At 40.1% G+C, this 18,781-nt stretch overlaps 1 protein-coding gene across 2 annotated transcripts in view; it reads right to left on the reverse strand.

Moving 5' to 3' along the window:
* trmt1l (tRNA methyltransferase 1-like) overlaps positions 1 to 18,781 on the reverse strand; it is a 55,024-nt gene that overhangs the window by 31,584 nt on the left and 4,659 nt on the right. The window contains exons 1-7 of one of the 2 annotated variants that reach the window (XM_048539510.1): positions 14,591 to 14,679; positions 13,797 to 13,961; positions 13,441 to 13,503; positions 11,663 to 11,776; positions 4,287 to 4,351; positions 2,369 to 2,498; positions 515 to 641 (exon numbers count right to left, since the gene is read on the reverse strand). In XM_048539510.1, the coding sequence (XP_048395467.1) occupies positions 515 to 641; positions 2,369 to 2,498; positions 4,287 to 4,351; positions 11,663 to 11,776; positions 13,441 to 13,503; positions 13,797 to 13,827 (530 nt within the window). In that variant the 5' untranslated portion in view covers positions 13,828 to 13,961; positions 14,591 to 14,679. Of the gene's footprint in view, positions 1 to 514; positions 642 to 2,368; positions 2,499 to 4,286; positions 4,352 to 11,662; positions 11,777 to 13,440; positions 13,504 to 13,796; positions 13,962 to 14,590; positions 14,680 to 18,781 lie in introns of those variants that run through there. The other variant, XM_048539509.2, reaches the window with a different exon arrangement.

Genomic DNA, 18,781 nt, shown 5'->3' on the forward strand with positions numbered 1-18,781 from the left:
TAACATGCATTAGACAATAATTTGTCTTTTACTAAAAAGGCAACCATTTAAGTGTGCCGCTTATTACACAGCAGAATGTTGTAGTATAATTAACTTCATTAACACAAAAACAGATAAATGATTCTGAGTCCACATATAGAAATAGAAGTCACATATTTAATCAGCAATGTCTAACTTGCATGTTAAAAATATATATCTAAGGTTTTTGGAGTAGATTTGTAGCTCGGATAGTGGGTGTTGAGGTTGGTTGGCTCGCCGAGCTGGTTTGTTGTTTCGCAGACATTTCATTACCCTGCTGGGTAACAGCCTCAGTGCAGCCCCCGATGAAGCGTCAGTGTGTTTTCCTGCCTGTTTTTTATATATACTTATATATATACACACACACACACATATATATATATATATGTATAGTATAATTAAATCAATAAAATTGTAAAATAAAACCGTACATTAACTAAAATTGGTAAGCTAAAGCTGCACCTCATTGTTTAGAATAACAAGTTACATACATTACCTGTTAGATTTCATTTTAGGATTAAAGAAAGAGTCTGTTTTTTGAGGAGTCAGGTGGTTTGGAAAAACATGAACATCAGTATCAACTTCCTTCAGCACTTCCGTGGATTGCATTTGCCCACTAGTGGCTAAAATAGAGAAAGTCAGTTACAAGAAGTGAGGCACAGCATTGAAAAGACAAAGATTTCTGAAAATCCAAGTGTTTAAGAGATTCCTTTGAAGGATTAGGTCAGTTGCCACTTTGGGTACTTTCTCTCCCTCCCCTTCCCGTCTTTTCCTGAAGGCATCAACTCCTTGCCGGTTGTGACTGGCGTCATCACAAATTTCTGTTCCACAGCAACATGGCCAATCTCAATATGTGAACCTTGCACTGAACCTCAGCAGGCTACTGCACCTTAAAGAATCAAGCTTATTCCTATCCTCACCCAACATCCACGCTTGATCTTGTACATGATTGCAAACTGCAGTTGATTTGGTTCCTTCTCATCCAGGGAGCAAACTGTAGTGCTCTTTGCTGTCATTCTGGCTGATACGTTAAACTGAACTAAGGGGAAGCATCTTTGATGCTCGTCATCTGTAACGACTGATTCCTTATACACAGCAACTGACTGTTCCTTAAATGGTTCCAGGGCTTTTGCGTTCACCATCTATAATTATAATCTTTGCATCAGGAGCTTACTGACATCAATCCTTAACTTGCTTTTCATCAGTTTTACTTTGTGTGACCTTGGACTAATGTCATGCTTGAAGTCTGAAGAACTGTACAACAGCTTTTTCCTAAACATACAAATAACTATTTTAAATACATATCTCCGATATTTAATTCACACGTGCATGCTTCTCTCCCCATCACCTTAGTTCAGAGATTAAAAGTCTGGGTTTTTACAGATTCTTTTCCTGATGAGAATGATCAATCTTCTGGGTTTTCTCTTGTGTCTACAGAATTTTGAACGCCTCCTGCCAACTGGTGACCAAAACTAGACATTACATTCATCGTTTATCGACCCCAATGCTATGTAGTTTCACAACTTCTTGTGACCTGCGCTTTACTGTTTCAGTGATATAGTTCAGCATACACCACCACAAACAAGTTACAGACTGAGATCCACACTGCCCTGATAATTTATTTATTTACTTAAAATCAGCTTCATCCCAGTCCATCTTATTTAAAATATCTCAGAATAACTCAAATTGTGATCACAACACAGCTAATTCCAGAGATAGTAGGATCTGCCCAATGCTGGAGAATCTGTGATAACAAGGTTTAGAGCTGGATGAACACTGCAGGCCAAGCAGCATCAAAGGAGCAGGAAAACTGAAATTCTGGCCTGGACCCTTCTTCAGAAAGAAGGGTCCAGACCCGAAACATCAGCTTTCCTGCTCAGCCTGCTGTGTTCATCCAGCTGTACACCTGTTATCACAGTTTAACCCATAAAAATTTCCTTTCCTCTCTTCTGGAGCAGCTTCTTCTAGAGTCTGTTGATATCCTAAAAAAATCTCAAAAAATGAAATAAGATACCAGGTGTCAACAGGAAAGAAATTTTGAATGGCAAAGCGCCGATATCGTATTGAATTGTCTCTTTACTCCATTCACTTGCCTTGATTGTACACCCTTCTTTTGCCATTCACCCAACAAGCCACTGAACAAAACTAGATCCTATTCTCAGCTGACATTTGCACAAATACATTTCCCAGAGGAGCCACTGAACAGCAACCAGAAGCAGGAATCTCAGATGACATTTCAATTCCGTTGGCTAGAATGCTGAGGTCAAAGTGGGTTTTTCAGGTGTCAACCAGGGAGACAATAAATAGCCAACTTTCCCAGATTTCAAATGGTCCCACCTACTTCACGCACCTCCACTGAAGCTGGCTTCTGTGTCTCCCTTGTTCAAATGTCGTGTTATGTGGCTGATCATGTCTGTTCTGCGAGCAATGGTAGCTGAACAGACAATGCAGTGGTAATGTGCTCCAATTCTTACTGGGACCTGAATGCAGGAAACTATATTAAAGCAAACACTTCATAGCCAAAGGATTATGATATTTCCAACTTCTGTAAATTTCTAAATGTATTCTTTACTCACAGCAATCAGCAACCACACCAACATTATTGGCAAACGAATAAATGGCAGCTTTCTACATGCAACTGAACAGTGCAAAACCTGACAATGCTAAGTGACCGTTGGAAACATATTGAGAAATCAGGGTAATAGTCATCAAAATTGCATGTTAAAGTTAAAAATCTACACCTGTGAATAAGACAGTACAGGAACACATTTTTAGGTTTTGAAGCAGTTTGCTTCAGTTCAAGTCTACAACAGACATGTTAAGTGATGATCCATCCTCAACAGATTCTACTCATTGTTTATCACAACATCAGAAAGGGAGGAAGAAGTTGTGTCAACTAGTGCACTACTGTTCTCAAACTCTTAGCAAAATGGTGTCTTTAAGAGGCATGACTTTAAAACTACTGATAATCAAAAAAAATCTTTCTGTAACAAACTAAACACACATGGGAGATTGTGAATCCATGAGCCACTAAAATGTCTTGCATGTTAAACTTTTAGCTTGGTCTTGGTTACGGATGTTGGGTTGTGTATAGCTACATTTCGCACCTTAAAAATATACCGATCTATTGATCAGGTAATGGATAATTAAACAAATCATATGAAACTAAGGAGAATATTTCTGTGTCATTGTAAAAATGGCAGACTAGCCTAGAAATCACAGCATCTGGGAATTAACACAGCAGTTCACATTTGCATGATGTTAGAAATGGGGTTGAATCAGATTTATGCAGATGGAATTCATAGAGGCAGTTAGTTATTTGAATCATCAGGCTTCTCTCAAGCTGGATTTTGCTAACCTAGGTTTCTGAAACCTGGAATGTGCAAAATAGACCAGGTATAGGGCCAAGCCTGCCCCACTGTCAGTCTGATAAAGTCCAATGTTTCTGGACAAAAGAAAAGTCTAACAACTAGGCAATCATTTTTTAAAGTCAGGTTTGTACAGTCAGGAGTTCTCTCTTAGTTGAGGATACTGAGTAGGATGATCAGCCATGACCACATTGATTGGTGGAGCTCAAAGGGCTGAATGGCCTATACCGGCACCTATTTTTTTTGTGTTTGGGAAAGGGTTGAAAGAAGTAGAAAGTATGAGTAATGTAGTATACATATCTCAGGTTTAGATTTTCTGTGGTCCTTAATCAAAACAACAATAAATAGTCAGATGTAACTGAAAGGCAATAATCACCTGAAAAATGCAGTAGGCAATATATGAAAGGGATAAACAAAAGTTGCCAATATCCTAAAGAAATCATGGCACAGTTATTGCATACATGAATGCGGTTTTATTCCATTTTTATGCATTCAGCATTCAAGTTAACTGAAGATCTGTAACTTGGAATGAAACATAGTTATTGAAAGATTAAGAAATCGAGACAGAAAGTTGTGTGATTATGGTATAACTGCAAAAATTGTCAGGTGATAGTCTAGTCAAGGACTAGACTGAGCAATCGATATCGACTCAGATGCGAGCCACATTTTACCTTTCTGTTATTACATTACTTGATCACTTGACCAATTTTGGTTCCTGGCTGAATAATGACTAATGATAAATTTCCACAATTGTTTGTTTGGAAACAGATCCTGTATCTGAATAATTCCTATAGAAAATTCACACACATACACCTATATTCCAAAGACACGAATAAACCATTTTAACTGAGATATATAAATTGAACAATTATTTATTAATATAGGTTTTATTGTTGTTACCTGTTCCCCATTGAGATCAGTTTTCATGCGTCGGCAGGACAAATGACAGATGCACATTCTATAACCTGTTACAAGGTGAATTCAGCAAGAATTAAAGACAGCAACAAGACTTTTTAATAGGGCTCTGCCACGGACTCGTGGCAAAATATTTGCAGAATACAAAATTAGTTAAACATTCTTTTGATTTAAAAAAATATTTATACTTTTAAGCCAATTTTTTGACCGCTTAATACAAGCAACAGGACCAGGGCAGGGCTGGGCAGCATGAGAGCAGAAAGGGTGTTCCTCCCCACCTTGTAGACATGAAGTGCTTAGAAGCATATCACATTCAAATACCAGTAACTGACACGTAAGAAATTCAAGGCCAGAAATTCCTAAAACAGCACTCTCTGATACAGGACAATAAAGTGTTTTTGCCATCTAATGAACAAGGGATATGCCTCAGGTTTTTCACAGTATGTTCACAATAATAATTATGTGGGAGCACAGAGCTCGAATACTGCTGAACACAGAAACGTAGTCAAAGCTTTTGGCCTTGTATTCATTAGTACAATCCACAACACAGACCATTATAAAGGGAATAACAACATTTTTACTGAATGGGAAGAGAGTGCTGATGAATCGACAATGGACTCTGGTAGAGGTGTTATCATGGAGGATGCATCAGTTAATGGTGACTGACAGTCAACTGCCAAGCTTTGTTTAAATTTAAAAACACAAGTGAAGTTACAAGAAGGACCAGAAGGTTGAAGTGTTAAACAACAGAAGCTTTATTATGGAGGTGGTCACTCTATATGCAGCAAGGTTAAAGAGCTCCATGTCTGCCCAAGACACCTGATGAAGCTATTACATCACTTGATCAGACTCAAAGTGACAATCCACCATACTTAAATATATAACACAGGCTGACTCTGAGGTCAAGGTGCTGCCCTGAGGAATGAATCAGAGCATGGCTGTCATCTATTTTGTTGAGCTGAAGCAAGCCAGAAAGGCTTACCACATTAGGAAGGCTGTAAAAGCAATGGACAGATTTGGTGTGAAATATACCATGGCACCATTCACAGAGGACCAAGGCAGTTTTACTAATCTGTTGGCCAATTAACACCATCGATCAAAAAAGGAAACCTACTTAGCCTTGTTTCTTACTGCAGTTTGCAAAGTCCTGCTGTGTGCAAGCTAGTTGATGCATTTGTCCACAGAACAGAAGTGTTCTCTTTATTCTCTTGTGATGACGCGGGCATGACTGCTGGTCAGCATTTACTGCCCTTGAGAAAGTGGTGATGAGCTGCTTTCTTGAACCATCGCAGTCCATGTGCTACAGGTAGATCCATAATGCAATCATTGGGGCAGAATTTTCTGCAGCATTGCATATTATGAAGGTCATCATCGCACAATGTTATAGTAGTGGTTGTATTGGTGTGCTTGTAATGTTTGGACACATCTGAATTTGTTTTGTTAGAGTCTAACATTACAAATTTTCAAGCATTATCCAACTTTGCAGTCCTGATTAACAAGCAATTGTTATATTTCAATTAACATGGTGGCGGTTAGTAGATCAGAAGACATTTGGCCATAAACAGATCACCTCGCTCAGTTTCAGGTGAAAGCTTCACCTGTGCAGCAACCAAGGTGGTCTTAAGTAGGTTTCTTACAAGTAGACCTTCAAGTTTTTTGTTTGTTAAATCATGGGATAAGGGAGGCACTGGCTAGGTCAGCATTTACTGACCATCCCTAACTGCCCAGAGGGTAGTTAAGAGTCAACTGCTTCTGGAGTCTAGGTAAGGACAGCAGTCAAGGCAACAGTGGCAATTATGTTCCTTAGAGGACATTAGTGGTTTTTTCCCAACAATTGTTCTGTGGTCAGTATGAGATTCCTAGTTCAAGATTCTTAGTGAATTTAAATTCCACCATCTGCCATAATTGGATTCAAACCCAGATCCCCAAAGCATTAGAGATAACACTATGTGAAGCTGGATGAACTCATCGGGCCAAGCAGCAGAGGAGCAGGAAAGTTTGGCATTTCAGGTTGAGACCCTTCTTCAGAAATGGGGGAGGGGAAGGAGGTTCTGAAATAAAGAGAGAGACGGGGGAGGTGGATAAAGACAGATAAAGGAGAAGGTAAGGTGAGAGGAGACAGCCAGGTTAAAGAGGCGGGGTTAGAGCCAGCGAAGGTGAATGTAGGTGGGGATAGCCGAGTCCAGGGAGGATGGACGGGGGAACGGGGTGGGGCTTGAGGTGGGAGGAATGGTTAGGGAGGCATGGACAAGCTGTGCTGGTTTTGGGATGCGATCGGGGGTAGGGGAGATTTTCAGGCTTGTGAATCCCACATTGATACTGTTGGGCTGCAGGCTTCCCAAGCAAAATAGGAGATGCTGTTCCTGCCGCTTTCAGGTGGCATCATTGTTGCAATGCAGGAGGCCCAGGATCGACATGTCATCCAAGGAGTGGGAGGGGGGAGTTGAAATGGTTCGTGACTGGGAGGTGTAGCTGTTTGTTGCAAACCGAGCATACATGTTCCGCAATGTGGTCCCCAAGCCTCTGCTAGGTTTCCCCGATGTAGAGGAGGCCATAACAGGAACAGTGGATACAATATACCGCATTAGCAGATGTGCAGGTGAACATCTGTTTGATGTGGAAGGTCTTCTTGGGGCCTGGGAGGGGGGGTGAAGGGGGAAGGTGTAGGTACAGGTGTAGCACTTGCTTCGGTTGCAGGGAAAAATGCCGGGGGTGGAGGAGCAGACAAGGGAGTCAGAGAGAGTGGTCCCTACGGAAAGCACTTAAGGTCTTGGGTAGTGAGGTCAGATTGTAGATGGCGAAAGTGTTTGAGGATGATGTGTTGGATTCAGAGGTTGGTAGGTGGTACATGAGGACAAGGGGGATTCTGTTTTGGTTGTTATTGTGGGTAGAGGGTGTGAGGGATGAGTTGCCGGAAATGCGAGAGACACAGTTGAGGGCATTTTTGACCACTGGAGGGGAAGTTGCAGTCCTTGGAAAACGAGGACATTTGGTATGTTCGGGAGTAGAATGCCTTATCTCAGGAGACGATGCGGCAGAGGCGAAGAAATTTGGAGTAGGGAATGGCCTTTTTGTAGAAAGGTGGGTGAGAGGAGGTGTATGTTCCCCACAGCATTATCTGGGTCTCTGCATTAACAGTCCAGTGATAATACCACTAGGCCATTGCCTCCCCCATGACAAATGTCAACTTTAAAATTAAAAAAAAATTGATGCAAAGATCGTAATTAGTTCCTCCATCAATCCTTCATTCCTCGCTACTACTTCTCCAGCCCCATTTTCCAGTGGTCCAAAGTCCATTCTCAACTTTCCACCTTTTTAAAATAAAACCTCTTGCAATCTTCTTTCACATTACTAGCGAGTTTCCTCTCTTTTTTTCCAAAAATTTAATTCATGGTATGTGGACATCACTGGTTAGCATTTTATTGCCTCGAGGGCAGTTGAGAGTCACCCACCTGGCTATGGTTCTGGAGTCACATGGAAGCCAGACTACGTAAGCGTGGCAGTTTCCTTCCCTAAAAGCTATTAGGGTTTTGCTGACAATCAGCGATGGTTTCATGGTCATCATTAGACTCTTAAATGTAATTTTTGTTCTCTTAATGAAATCAAATTCCATCATCTGCCATGGCAGGATTTGTACCCAGGTGCTCAGAAAATTACCTGGGCCTCTGGATTAACAGTCTACTGATACCACTACCTCCTCTGAATTATATTTCAGCTTATATTTCATCTTCTACCCCCTTATATTTTCAGTGGGACTTCAAACCTGAGCCTTATGGCTTGGAGATTTTTTTAAATACCCTGCACCACAAGACTCCCTAACACAATAAATTTCAGGTGATATTTTCTAAGCATGCTGTTCAGAGATGTTACTACTCACCTTTGGAGCAGGTGGGAATTTAACATAGGTCTCCTGGCTCAGAGGAAGGGACACTACTACGGCACAAAAGCCTTCTAAAAACCCAACTCCTCTTTTTCATATTTTCTATATACTGAAGTGCTCTCACACACAACTGAATGGCTCTTTCCACTTGTAACAAACAATTAAAAGTCCAATGAGCATCACCAGCTCTCAGCCCACTCTGAAGCTGTTCTGGTTGCCCCTTAATGGGACCTGAATTTCTAAGCGGCACATCAAGCCAGGTGGCACTCTGGGATCAAACTTGCACAGTACTACTATCAGCCTGATGTGTAACATTGTCCAGCGAGGTTAATCTTTACTGTCCTCTTTGACCAAATCTCCTCTTGCATCTCATAACTCTGAGATGAAGATTTCTTTCTGGAGTGCTCCTTTCACCCTTTTAGTATTTCCAAAAGTACTCTGGGCTGCTTCAGTTTTACGTATTTCAATATTTGTCTTCTGAAAGTAGTAATGGTTTTATATCAGGTTGTCAGGAATTCTTTTCACCTGGTCGAATGAACTCTCTCCACCATTTTAACCTTGACCTGTTTGGAAAATGGTGTTTGATCTTGTTCACTATGTTGAATTAACCTCTGGGTGATTGAGATATACAGTGTCTCATGACCACTGGCTGCGCTGATTGGGTGTTTTTCTTATAATTGTATCATTTTCATGCAGTTACTTAGGCGATGCTGTTATAGTTCAGCACTATATACACCAAGTGGGCATTATTTTGTATAAAACAGATTCAAATCAAAAAGAAATTTCAATGCAGATTTGAGTCAGAAGAACAGAACCATCAAATCCCTGGACAAAAATTCCAGCTCTCAGACTGAATTCCAAAAAGGAGTATGTGTTACTTAGGCAGTCATCTGTAAAATCTGCAAAGGATAACAGGACTCTTTCTTGATAATTGGTCTGGAGTAGAGATTTTGGGATTAAAAGTAGAACAGTTGAGCAGTTCTGAAATTTATGGTATTGGAGCGTAATCTGTTTGACCATCTCAAGGCAGTGTGGAGTTAAAAATCTAGAACTTCAGGCCAAAATTTATCAAAACAAAGATGTCAAGACTGCAAGAGAAATCAGGTGTTCCTACTTCCGTAAGGTACTGTTGAATGAAACATCGGACAGAAAAAGAAAACTAACGTCAGCAGCAAATACTTCAGAAAAACCAACTGGATGGCGTTCAATTATATCTGTATTATTTCTGAAGTGCCAGCCTTATGACGTGCTCAACAAGTGTTCTGGAAACTCCTTGTATGGGCTGGAGGGTACAAGGTGGACGTGGAGGTTCACAGGGCTCAAACTTTCAGCTGAAACTGCACTAGCAACAAACAGTATGTCCGTGACAATACAAACAAACAGAGGGAGGGTCACCGGACACCAAATGTTAACTCTGTTTTTCCCTGCACAGATGCTGCCAGACCTGCTGAGCTTTTCCAGCAACTTTGTTTTTGTGAACAGAGAAACCTTTCTCTAATCCTATCCAGCATTTCAAAAATGCTCAATACTTCCCTGGAGAAATAATTCATGACTTTAATTTGCAAGTGGGCAGATCTGATCTTGGGACAGAGAATTTTGCCCTCTCCGTATATAAATGCAAATCATTATCACAATTGCTCAATTTCAGGCCTAACAATTTTGCAACTCATTCAACATCCAAATACCGTTTCAAATCTTCAGCTGAAGGACACTAAAATGGACACAATTTTCAAGGGTTAATCTTCCTAGGAAAAAGACAAACTATTTATGATACTGTGACAGGTCTCTCAATCAGTTTCAAAAAAAAAGCATTCATACCCTCTGCAATACCAATACAATTAAAGTTGGGAGATTTAACTTTGGTTCAATGAATATCACACGAGGGCATGCCAAGAACAGCATCAGGCATATCTAAAAATGAAGTGTCAACCTGGTGAAGCTTCAGAACAAGATTACTTGCACGCCAAACAAGAGAGGCAGCATTAGCCAGTGGTTAAGTGATCCCACAAAATGGGTCAGATCTTAGCTCTGCAATCCTGTAACATGCAGTTATGAATGGTGGAGGATAAACAAAAAACTAAAGGGAGGACACGGCCCCTACATATATCCCCATCCTCAACAAAGGGCAAGGCCAATGCATCCCAAAGGACAGGGCATAACTGTGCATCCAACTTCAGCTAGAAGTGTCAAGTGGGTGATCCATCTTGGCCTCCTCCTGATGTTCCCTAGCTGAAATCTGTCAGTCAACTAACTCAATGCACTCCACAGTATATTAAGAAATGGCTAATGGCACTGGTTGCTGCAAAGGCAATGGACCCTGATTACAATCTACTAATAAGACTGAAAATTGTTGCTCCAGAACTAGCTGTGCCCCCATCCAAGCTGTTACAGTTGTGCCCACAGGCAGCAAAGCCCAGACACCATCCAGCCTTGGGCTGATAAATGGCAAGTAACATTTGAGACACACAAGAGCAAGACAATGACTGTTACTAGCACTGAATTCCCCACTGTCAACATTACAGGGATTGCTATTGGCCAGAAACTGAACTGGACCTGCTATAAAACTGTGGTTAAAGGAGCAGGTCAGAGGTTTCTTTGGACCGATGTACTAAACATTTCTGAAATAATCTAACCACTTGCCCCACTGATGATCAGAAGGGGAAGGTCCCTGACCTGTCCACATTGCCACTCAAAGCCACAAATTCAAAATGTTGGTTCTGTTTCTCTCAGCACAGATGTTGTTAGACCTTTCAAGCTTTTTGTTCTTATTCTTAATCACTTTATTGGGTACTTATCTTTCTGGTCAACTCCGTGAAACATGATGAATGGCTTTCACCATCAAGATGTGCTCACTCAAATTGACGACAACCCTAAATTGAAGAGTATAAGAACAAATTCAAGAAGCAGTTTGATTCCTGATGTTTCTCAATGTGAGCTAAAGCCCTGCTGAAGCTTTCAGCTGCCCCAGCTCTAAATAGTATTGCGAAGAAGGACTTTGAAGATGATGGCGTGATGATATTCCTAATCTTTCAACTCCACCTGCCTACTTTGTAGTGCTCTCTGATGGTCAGCATTGTCTACTTTGTTCATCTCACTGTCAGTTGGACTTAAAATGTTAACTAGTCCAGCAAAAGGTGAAGTAGCAATTGCAAATAACACAATTTTGAAGATAAAGCCATTCAAAATAACTGACAATTAACAAAAAAATGTTAGTCAAAGTAAAATATTAGAATTATTGTCATCCAAAGTAACAAATGCATTGAAATCAGTCTAGTAAAAGGTTTCTCTCTTGTTGAATGAAAAGAAGTCTCATAACTAGTTCACTTGTAGAAATTTCAGCTCTATTACCATTATGAGGAAATCTGGTACCAAAAAACCTACACAGTTGCATCTTTTTCAAGTATACAGTCCTTTGCCATTCAACCCACTATGTGATCGATAAATATTTCCTCGTCTGTGACATGGACACAAGAAAAGTTACCTTCAAATTCTATAGATACTTTCCAATGCAGATGTTGCAAATGCCTTCGCAGCTTGTGACTATAGTTGGGTTTAAACTTTTCTTCTGGACACAAAGGACATGACTTCTTACCAGCTAGGGAAAACATACAAAGCATCATTAATCACAGTCACTCAACAGTGAATTAGAAATTTTTAAAAAAGTGAAAAGGAGAGCTTGAGAAGTCGACTGCACCAATGCAATTTGATCTAAAGGCCAAATTCCAGTAACAGTTTTCATCCTAATTGCATCCAAGGCAAGATAAAGTGTTCATACACTTGCAAGTATTCAGATCCCATTCGGATTTTCATATATTAAAGAGGCATTGTTTCAGTCTAAGTTAAACTGAAAACCTGAATACAATATGCTGGGCCTGCAAAAACATTGGTTTCAAACGGCCACAGCAAGAGTATTGGATGCAATTCTGAAACCTACATTACAGGAAGAATGCAATTGCAGTTGACAGCATACAGAGGAGATATTCCAGGTTGAGGGATCAATGACCAAGGTGCTCTAGGAGGTTTACAGGGGATGTGAGGATATCTTCCACACCCCCAGCCCGGTTATATTTTCACAGAAGACCACCAGTTCACCACATGCAAATTCCATTGGAGATGTACAGGAGTAATCACATCATGATCTTAATTTATGATGTTAAAATGTAAGTTTTACAATATGCTTTACAGCGGGTACAACGTCCCTTTAAAAAAAGCAAACAAAAATAAATTTAGCATAATTGCATATTAATTTTGAGCTATTTACCATACAACTTGCTACTCAGAATAAAATGTGCTTTTTAAAGAAAAAACAAAGACAGATTTGATGAACAGCTAAATTTTCAAATTACTTTCCAATGCACTTCTCAATAATCTCAGGCTAATAGGAAATAAGAAGTGTTTTTGGTCTTAGTTAAAGCACAGTCACCATTCGTTCAACAGAAGCTTATCAGTACAGCATTAAAATTGAAGTTTCTCTTTAGCTCTTTCTGTAGCTAACACTAACTACTTAGAAAGAAAGTGGCAATGCACCAAAAATCAGCTGTTTATTTAAGGCTAAGTACACCTACTAATATAATTAACTTAAGTCTGTTATGTAAGAATTAATTTCAGTGTGAAGTATGGAAAGGAGCTGAACATCTCATCCTTATGGTGTAGTTAGTTTGATCTAATGAAATGCATAATGATGATTTTAGTTAACACAATGAATGCAATTGCACTATCAACAAATTTCATAAAGTACTGGTGGCTGTTGCAACATATACCACAATGAAAGACATCCTTTTTGATTGAGCATGATCTGGTTACAAATTTCACAAAGTACCAAAGTCTTGAACAAAAGCAAATCAAATACCGAGAACTATGGGCACAAAAGGAATTGGCTCTCAGTTTCAAGCTTTGGTTTCCCGACTCTTAGATTAGAATTGAGTATGTGACAAAGAGGAGAGAAAGGAGAGGAAAAACAACAGCAACGCCAACAAATGAACAGCCACTAATGATTTAACAAAACAAATTTTAATAACCTTCAAAAACACTGTCATAGCTGAGTAGTGCATTTCTTATGCACTTCTTTCATGTGACAAATACTCTATTTTTAAAGGATCCTTTCAGATTTATTTTTTTTTAAATAATCAAACTGATTTTGCGTGCACTTACAAATCGCTGAGACATTATTTACTCTCATTACAACAGCAAAACCTTAATCTGTATTGGGCATGCTAAAGACTAACTGTTTCTCTGAAGCACGCAAGGCCACACACTCACCTCCTTCAACACCGATGAGATTCTTCAGGTCTGTCAAAGATCGTTGAATTGATATGTGTCGCTCTAGTGGTAGAAAAAAATTGAGTGCACTGGAATCAGTTACGCAGAGTTATTTATCATACATTTGATATATGGTAAAAATAATTAATACACATCATTCCCTTTTATGTATGTTGGTATGTTAGCAGTACATTCCTGGGAAAAGTACCGAAGGACAGCAGGAACACAGTTGGGAAGTGGAATAAAGTTAAGGAAGAGGAGGGAATTAGAGGTGCACCGGGGACTGGATTGGGCTAAGCTGTTTCCAAGTAGTTTTTTTCAGTAGTGATGAATGTGAAAATCTTCTATAAACATACCTGCTGTTCCAGTTGTTGTATTTGGATCCATTGTTTCTGACAAGTTTTCAAGATTTACATCAGGGGTGGTTGCTGCACTATAGCTTTGACTTGAGTCAGCGCCAGTGTGTAAATCAATAGTGACATTACCAACATCTTCAACATGGTCATTCTCAAAACTGAAGGCTGAAATATTAAAAACAAAATGAGAAAATTAGTTACGAAAATCTTAAGAAAATCCAGTTTTTCTAATCCCAATTGAAGAATGTCTCTCCTGTTTCTAGACATAAACAGCAGAAAATGCGAGAAATCCAAAGCATGCAGCTTCTGAAAGAGAATACTGAGTTAATATTTTCTGCCTCCACTATAGGTTTGTAACGGAAATGATATACACATTAAAGATAACAATAAACAGTATGAAATTTTACTCAAGTGAAAAATACTTCTCTCTCCACAGCTGCTGCCGGACCTGAGAGTTTCCAGCATTTTGTGTTAGTTTAGACAAATTGTTGGCTCTATCTTTTCTATATTTAAATGAACAACTTACACGTGCCCTCTTCAATTCACTCTCAAAAGCATTATTTCATTTAAAGTGACATCTATGAAATTTATGGTCATATTGAAACGTGGATGTATCTTTCCCACACGCATCACAACTTGGCGCACCCAGCTGGAGCCTGGCTTAAGCAGTGCATGTATTGGCACATCAGTTTCTTACTTCCTCCCTTAGTTAAAAGCAACACATCAAGAGGGTTGGAGAAATGCTTATCGTAAGTGCTCTCAAGCAATGAAAACTTCCCCTTCCTAAGACTCACCTTTTATCCCCGTAAGAATCTTAAACCGGGTGTGTTTACATGACGATAGTTGTTCCCAGACAATCCATTATTGGAATAATCTAGTGCTGTTAACAGTTGATCATGGATAACATCGCCATGGAGAAATACGAAAACAGAATTAGCATTTTTCTACTTTACCCCACCTCTCTATTGCAACAACCCTTTAAAATTACACCTGTTGTTTCCTTTTCTCTATTTCTGCTTGGCTTCAAGACTAACATTCACTTCAAGCAGCCCAGAAAAAGGCTAACTTAACAAAATCACTACCATTGGTACTAGTCAATGAAACACAACTCAAAAGGGGAAAGGATTTTAATAAACCACTACCTCCACGACTCCCTTGTCCGCTCCACACTCCAACCCCACCAAATCCTACACTTTCCCCTGCAACCGCAGGAGGTGTTACACTTGTCCCCACACCCAACCCAAGCCCCAAGATGACTTTCCACATCGAGCAGATGTTCAACTGCACATCCACCAATGTGGTATACCAAGTCTGCTGTACACGTTGTGGCTTCCTCTACATTGGGGAAACCAAACGGAGGCTTGGGGACCGCTTTGCAGAACACCTATGCTCGGTTCACAATAAACAACTGCACCTCCCAGTTGCGAGCCATTTCAACTCCCCCTCCCATTCCTTAGATAACATGTCCATCCTGGGCCTCCTGCAGTGCCATAATCATGCCACCTGTAGGTTGCAGGAACAGCAACTCATATTCCGCTTGGGTACCCTGCAGCCCAACGGTATCAATGTGGATTTCACCAGCTTCAAAATCTCCGCTCCACCCACTACATTCCAAAACCAGCCCAGCTCGTCCCCGCCTCCCTAACCTGTTCTTCCTCTCACCTATCCCCTCCTCCCACCTCAAGCCGCACCTCCATTCCCTACCTACTAACCTCATCCTGCCCCATGACCTGTCTGTCCTCCCCGGACTGACCTATCCCCTCTCTACCTCCCCACCTATACTCTCCTCTCCACCTATCTTCTCGTCCGCCTCCCCCTCTCTCCCTATTTATTTCAGAACCCTCTCCCCATCCCCCTTTTCTGATGAAGGGTCTAAGCCCGAAACGTCAGCTTTTGTGCTCCTCAGGTGCTGCTTGGCCTGCTGTGTTCGTCTAGTTCCACACTTTGTTATCTCAGATTCTCCAGCATCTGCAGTTCCCGTTATCTCTGATCACAATTTTAATAATCTTGACTGTTTTAGCACTTCTTTAAATTACACAAAAAGCTCATTTTCTGCCAGTTCGCAAGAGAGGTTGTCATCCAGGCACAGGTAAACTAGCAAATAATTCCAGCAAAATTGCAGGAAATTAAAAAAAAGGTGAACTAAGGGGCCAAGAAAATCTTTCATAAATTAATGTAATTAATAATAGTAGCAAAGATAATCTAAGGAAATCTTTTTCACATATGCACTAGTTAAGATCTGAAATGCAATACCAGAATCTGGAAATAGCTGAGTTTCTGTTACAGAGAGCTGGCACAGACATGATGACCAAATGGGCTAGGTGCTACAACAAGCATATTGTCATGCAATCAGCTTCCAACACATGCAAAACGTACAGCATGCGTGTATTTCTGGAAGACCAATTCTAAATTAGCCATTCCAACAGCCAAGAATTATGAGGCTCAAATAAATGCATGGCTTCAGCATCAATGTCAGCCTCTTGTCACATCAAATTTCAACAACATATTAAGTCATATAGTCCCACAGGACGAAATGATTTCTCTCTAATTAGAGACAGATATGGCTGGGTGTGATTTAACCTGAGGATGTTGCTGGCAAGAAGTGAGGTTGAGAAGGCAGGACATTCATGTTAACATCATGTTAAGATCATGTTAAGCTGCTGCTGTCACTCTGCATCACAAACCAGCCATCCAGCCAACTAAGCTAACCAACCCCAACAGCAAAGCCGTTTTGGTTGACTATCAGAGTTTCTCTGGCAGCCCTCTAAACAGCTGAACTGTAAGATCGCAATTGTTTAGTGAAACATTTGAATTCTGTTTATATTTTTAAGGTTGAGATTTGAACACTGGTGCATGTTTTGGACTGTCCATGGTTTCTTTTTCATTGACCTGTTCAGAATTTTTTTTAAGTCATCCATGGGACGCTAAGAGCAAAGCGGAGTTGGAGAAAAGCCGACACAGAACAAGGTGCGTCATTGATCTCTCCTATTTCAGGAAAGAAAGCTTTCACGCTAAGTTCAGGGTGAAATGCACATATTTTTTAAAAGAAGATTTGAAAATATTGCATTTAATCTTATATTTATGTTGTATGTCCTGTAAGTTGTGTATGCAAGTCTTCATAGAATACTATACATGATTAGTGACTTGACCACATAGGCCAAAACATCAAAGCAACAAGCTCCAGTACATTCTACACTTTAATTTTTCACCTTCAAGAAAAGTCCATTGGCCAAAAGGTTCATTTTTAAGTAAGTTAATTTCGGCAGACTCTCTTCCTAGAGAATACTTGTGTGTTAGCATATGTGGTTTGAGGATATTTAGAGGGATAAGCATTTAGATTTCTACATTATTAACTGTGCAAGTTATTCAATGAAGATATAAATAATTGGTTATGTTTGGTTTTGATAATAAACCGATAATTATGTTTATTCAGAAACCTGGTTTATAGGCCCTTTTTGTTTTTAATCCTTTCCTAATAAGGTATTTAATTGGTCTTGGTAACAGGAACAAGTGACTATATTATTTATAACCCAGGGAATTGTGTGACTACAGCAACAGCATTCTTCTCCAGCCTCTGAGCTAACACTGGGAAGTGTGAAGAAAATCTGTGTCAGGTATGTGATTTCAGGGAAGGAATTCTCAAATATTGAGGCTTGAACAGCTGTAGGTATGATACAAAAAGCAAGCAACAGGAAACAAGAAAGTACAAAGACAAACATTTGGTTGAAGAGTAGAACAGTGCTGGAATTAATTGATAGATAGGAAAACAGAAGATCATAAACCAGTTTAAACATGAGGTTGAAAATTTTACATTGGCGACGGAATCTGGGATTCTAAGTCTCCCGAATTGGCAAGAATACAAAATAATGAGTTAGCAACAAATGACACTGATAGTAGTTCCTTTTTTTCTAAGGACAAGTGCAAGTATGGAGGGTTTAGGATAGAAGGGTGGTCAGGAGAGTATAGCTTTAGTAGAATCCAGGGATGGGATACATGAATCAGTATTTCAGCAGCAGATTGGCTGCAGCCAGGATGAAATATGCATGATATTACAATGGTAAAAGCAGACATCTTTGTGCTGGAGATGTGATGGGTTCGGAAGCTTGACATTTGGCATCTTCTGAGACACACATAACATTTAGTCTACTTCAGCCTGAGTGTAAGTGTAAGTGGAATAGAATTTGTGGCATGAGTTTGTAGCTGGGGCCAAACACTGCATTTTTAGTCTATTTGATGTTTAATAGAAGGAATTTGCAGCTCTTTCAGTTGAGAAAAATAAGTTAGAAGAGAGGAATGAGCTGGTGTTATCAACATGTATCACATAACTTTTCCCCAGTCAGACACAGCATCAGTTATGGAAGAAGAACAGGCTTGGTAGAGTCCAGAGGTAAGAAGCAAGACATAGTTTGCCGCTAAATACATTAACGACAAAAAGGGTAACTAGAGAGAAAATTAAAGTTCAGCAAGGCCACCTTTGTATGGAACAACAGGAGGTGGGGCAAGATACTAAATTAGCATTTTGTATCAGTGTTTACTATGGAGAAGGGCATCGAAGACACAGAACATGGGGAAACAAATATCGGCATCTTGAGAAGTGTCCACACTGGAGCGACGATGATGCTGGATATCTTAAAACACAAAAATCCCCAGGACCTGATTAAGTGTACTCTAGAACTCTGGGAAGTTAGGGAAGTGGTTGCTGGGCCCCTTGTTGAGATATCCTAATCATCGATAGCCACAGGTGAGGTGTCAGAAAACTGGAGGTTGGCTAACGTGGTGCCACTATTTAAGGAAGGTGGTCAGGGAAAGTCAGGGAACTATAGACCAGTGAGCCTGGCATCGGTGATGTTGCTGGAGGGAATCCTGACGGACAGGATTTGAGTGTATTTGGAAAGGCAAGGACTGATTAGGGATAGTCAACATGGCTTTGTGTTTGGGAAATCATTTCTCAGTAAATTGGTTTGAGTTTTTTTGAAGTAGAAATG

The sequence above is a fragment of the Stegostoma tigrinum genome, chromosome 8 (genome assembly GCF_030684315.1).
Source record: "Stegostoma tigrinum isolate sSteTig4 chromosome 8, sSteTig4.hap1, whole genome shotgun sequence".
NCBI lineage: Eukaryota > Metazoa > Chordata > Chondrichthyes > Orectolobiformes > Stegostomatidae > Stegostoma > Stegostoma tigrinum.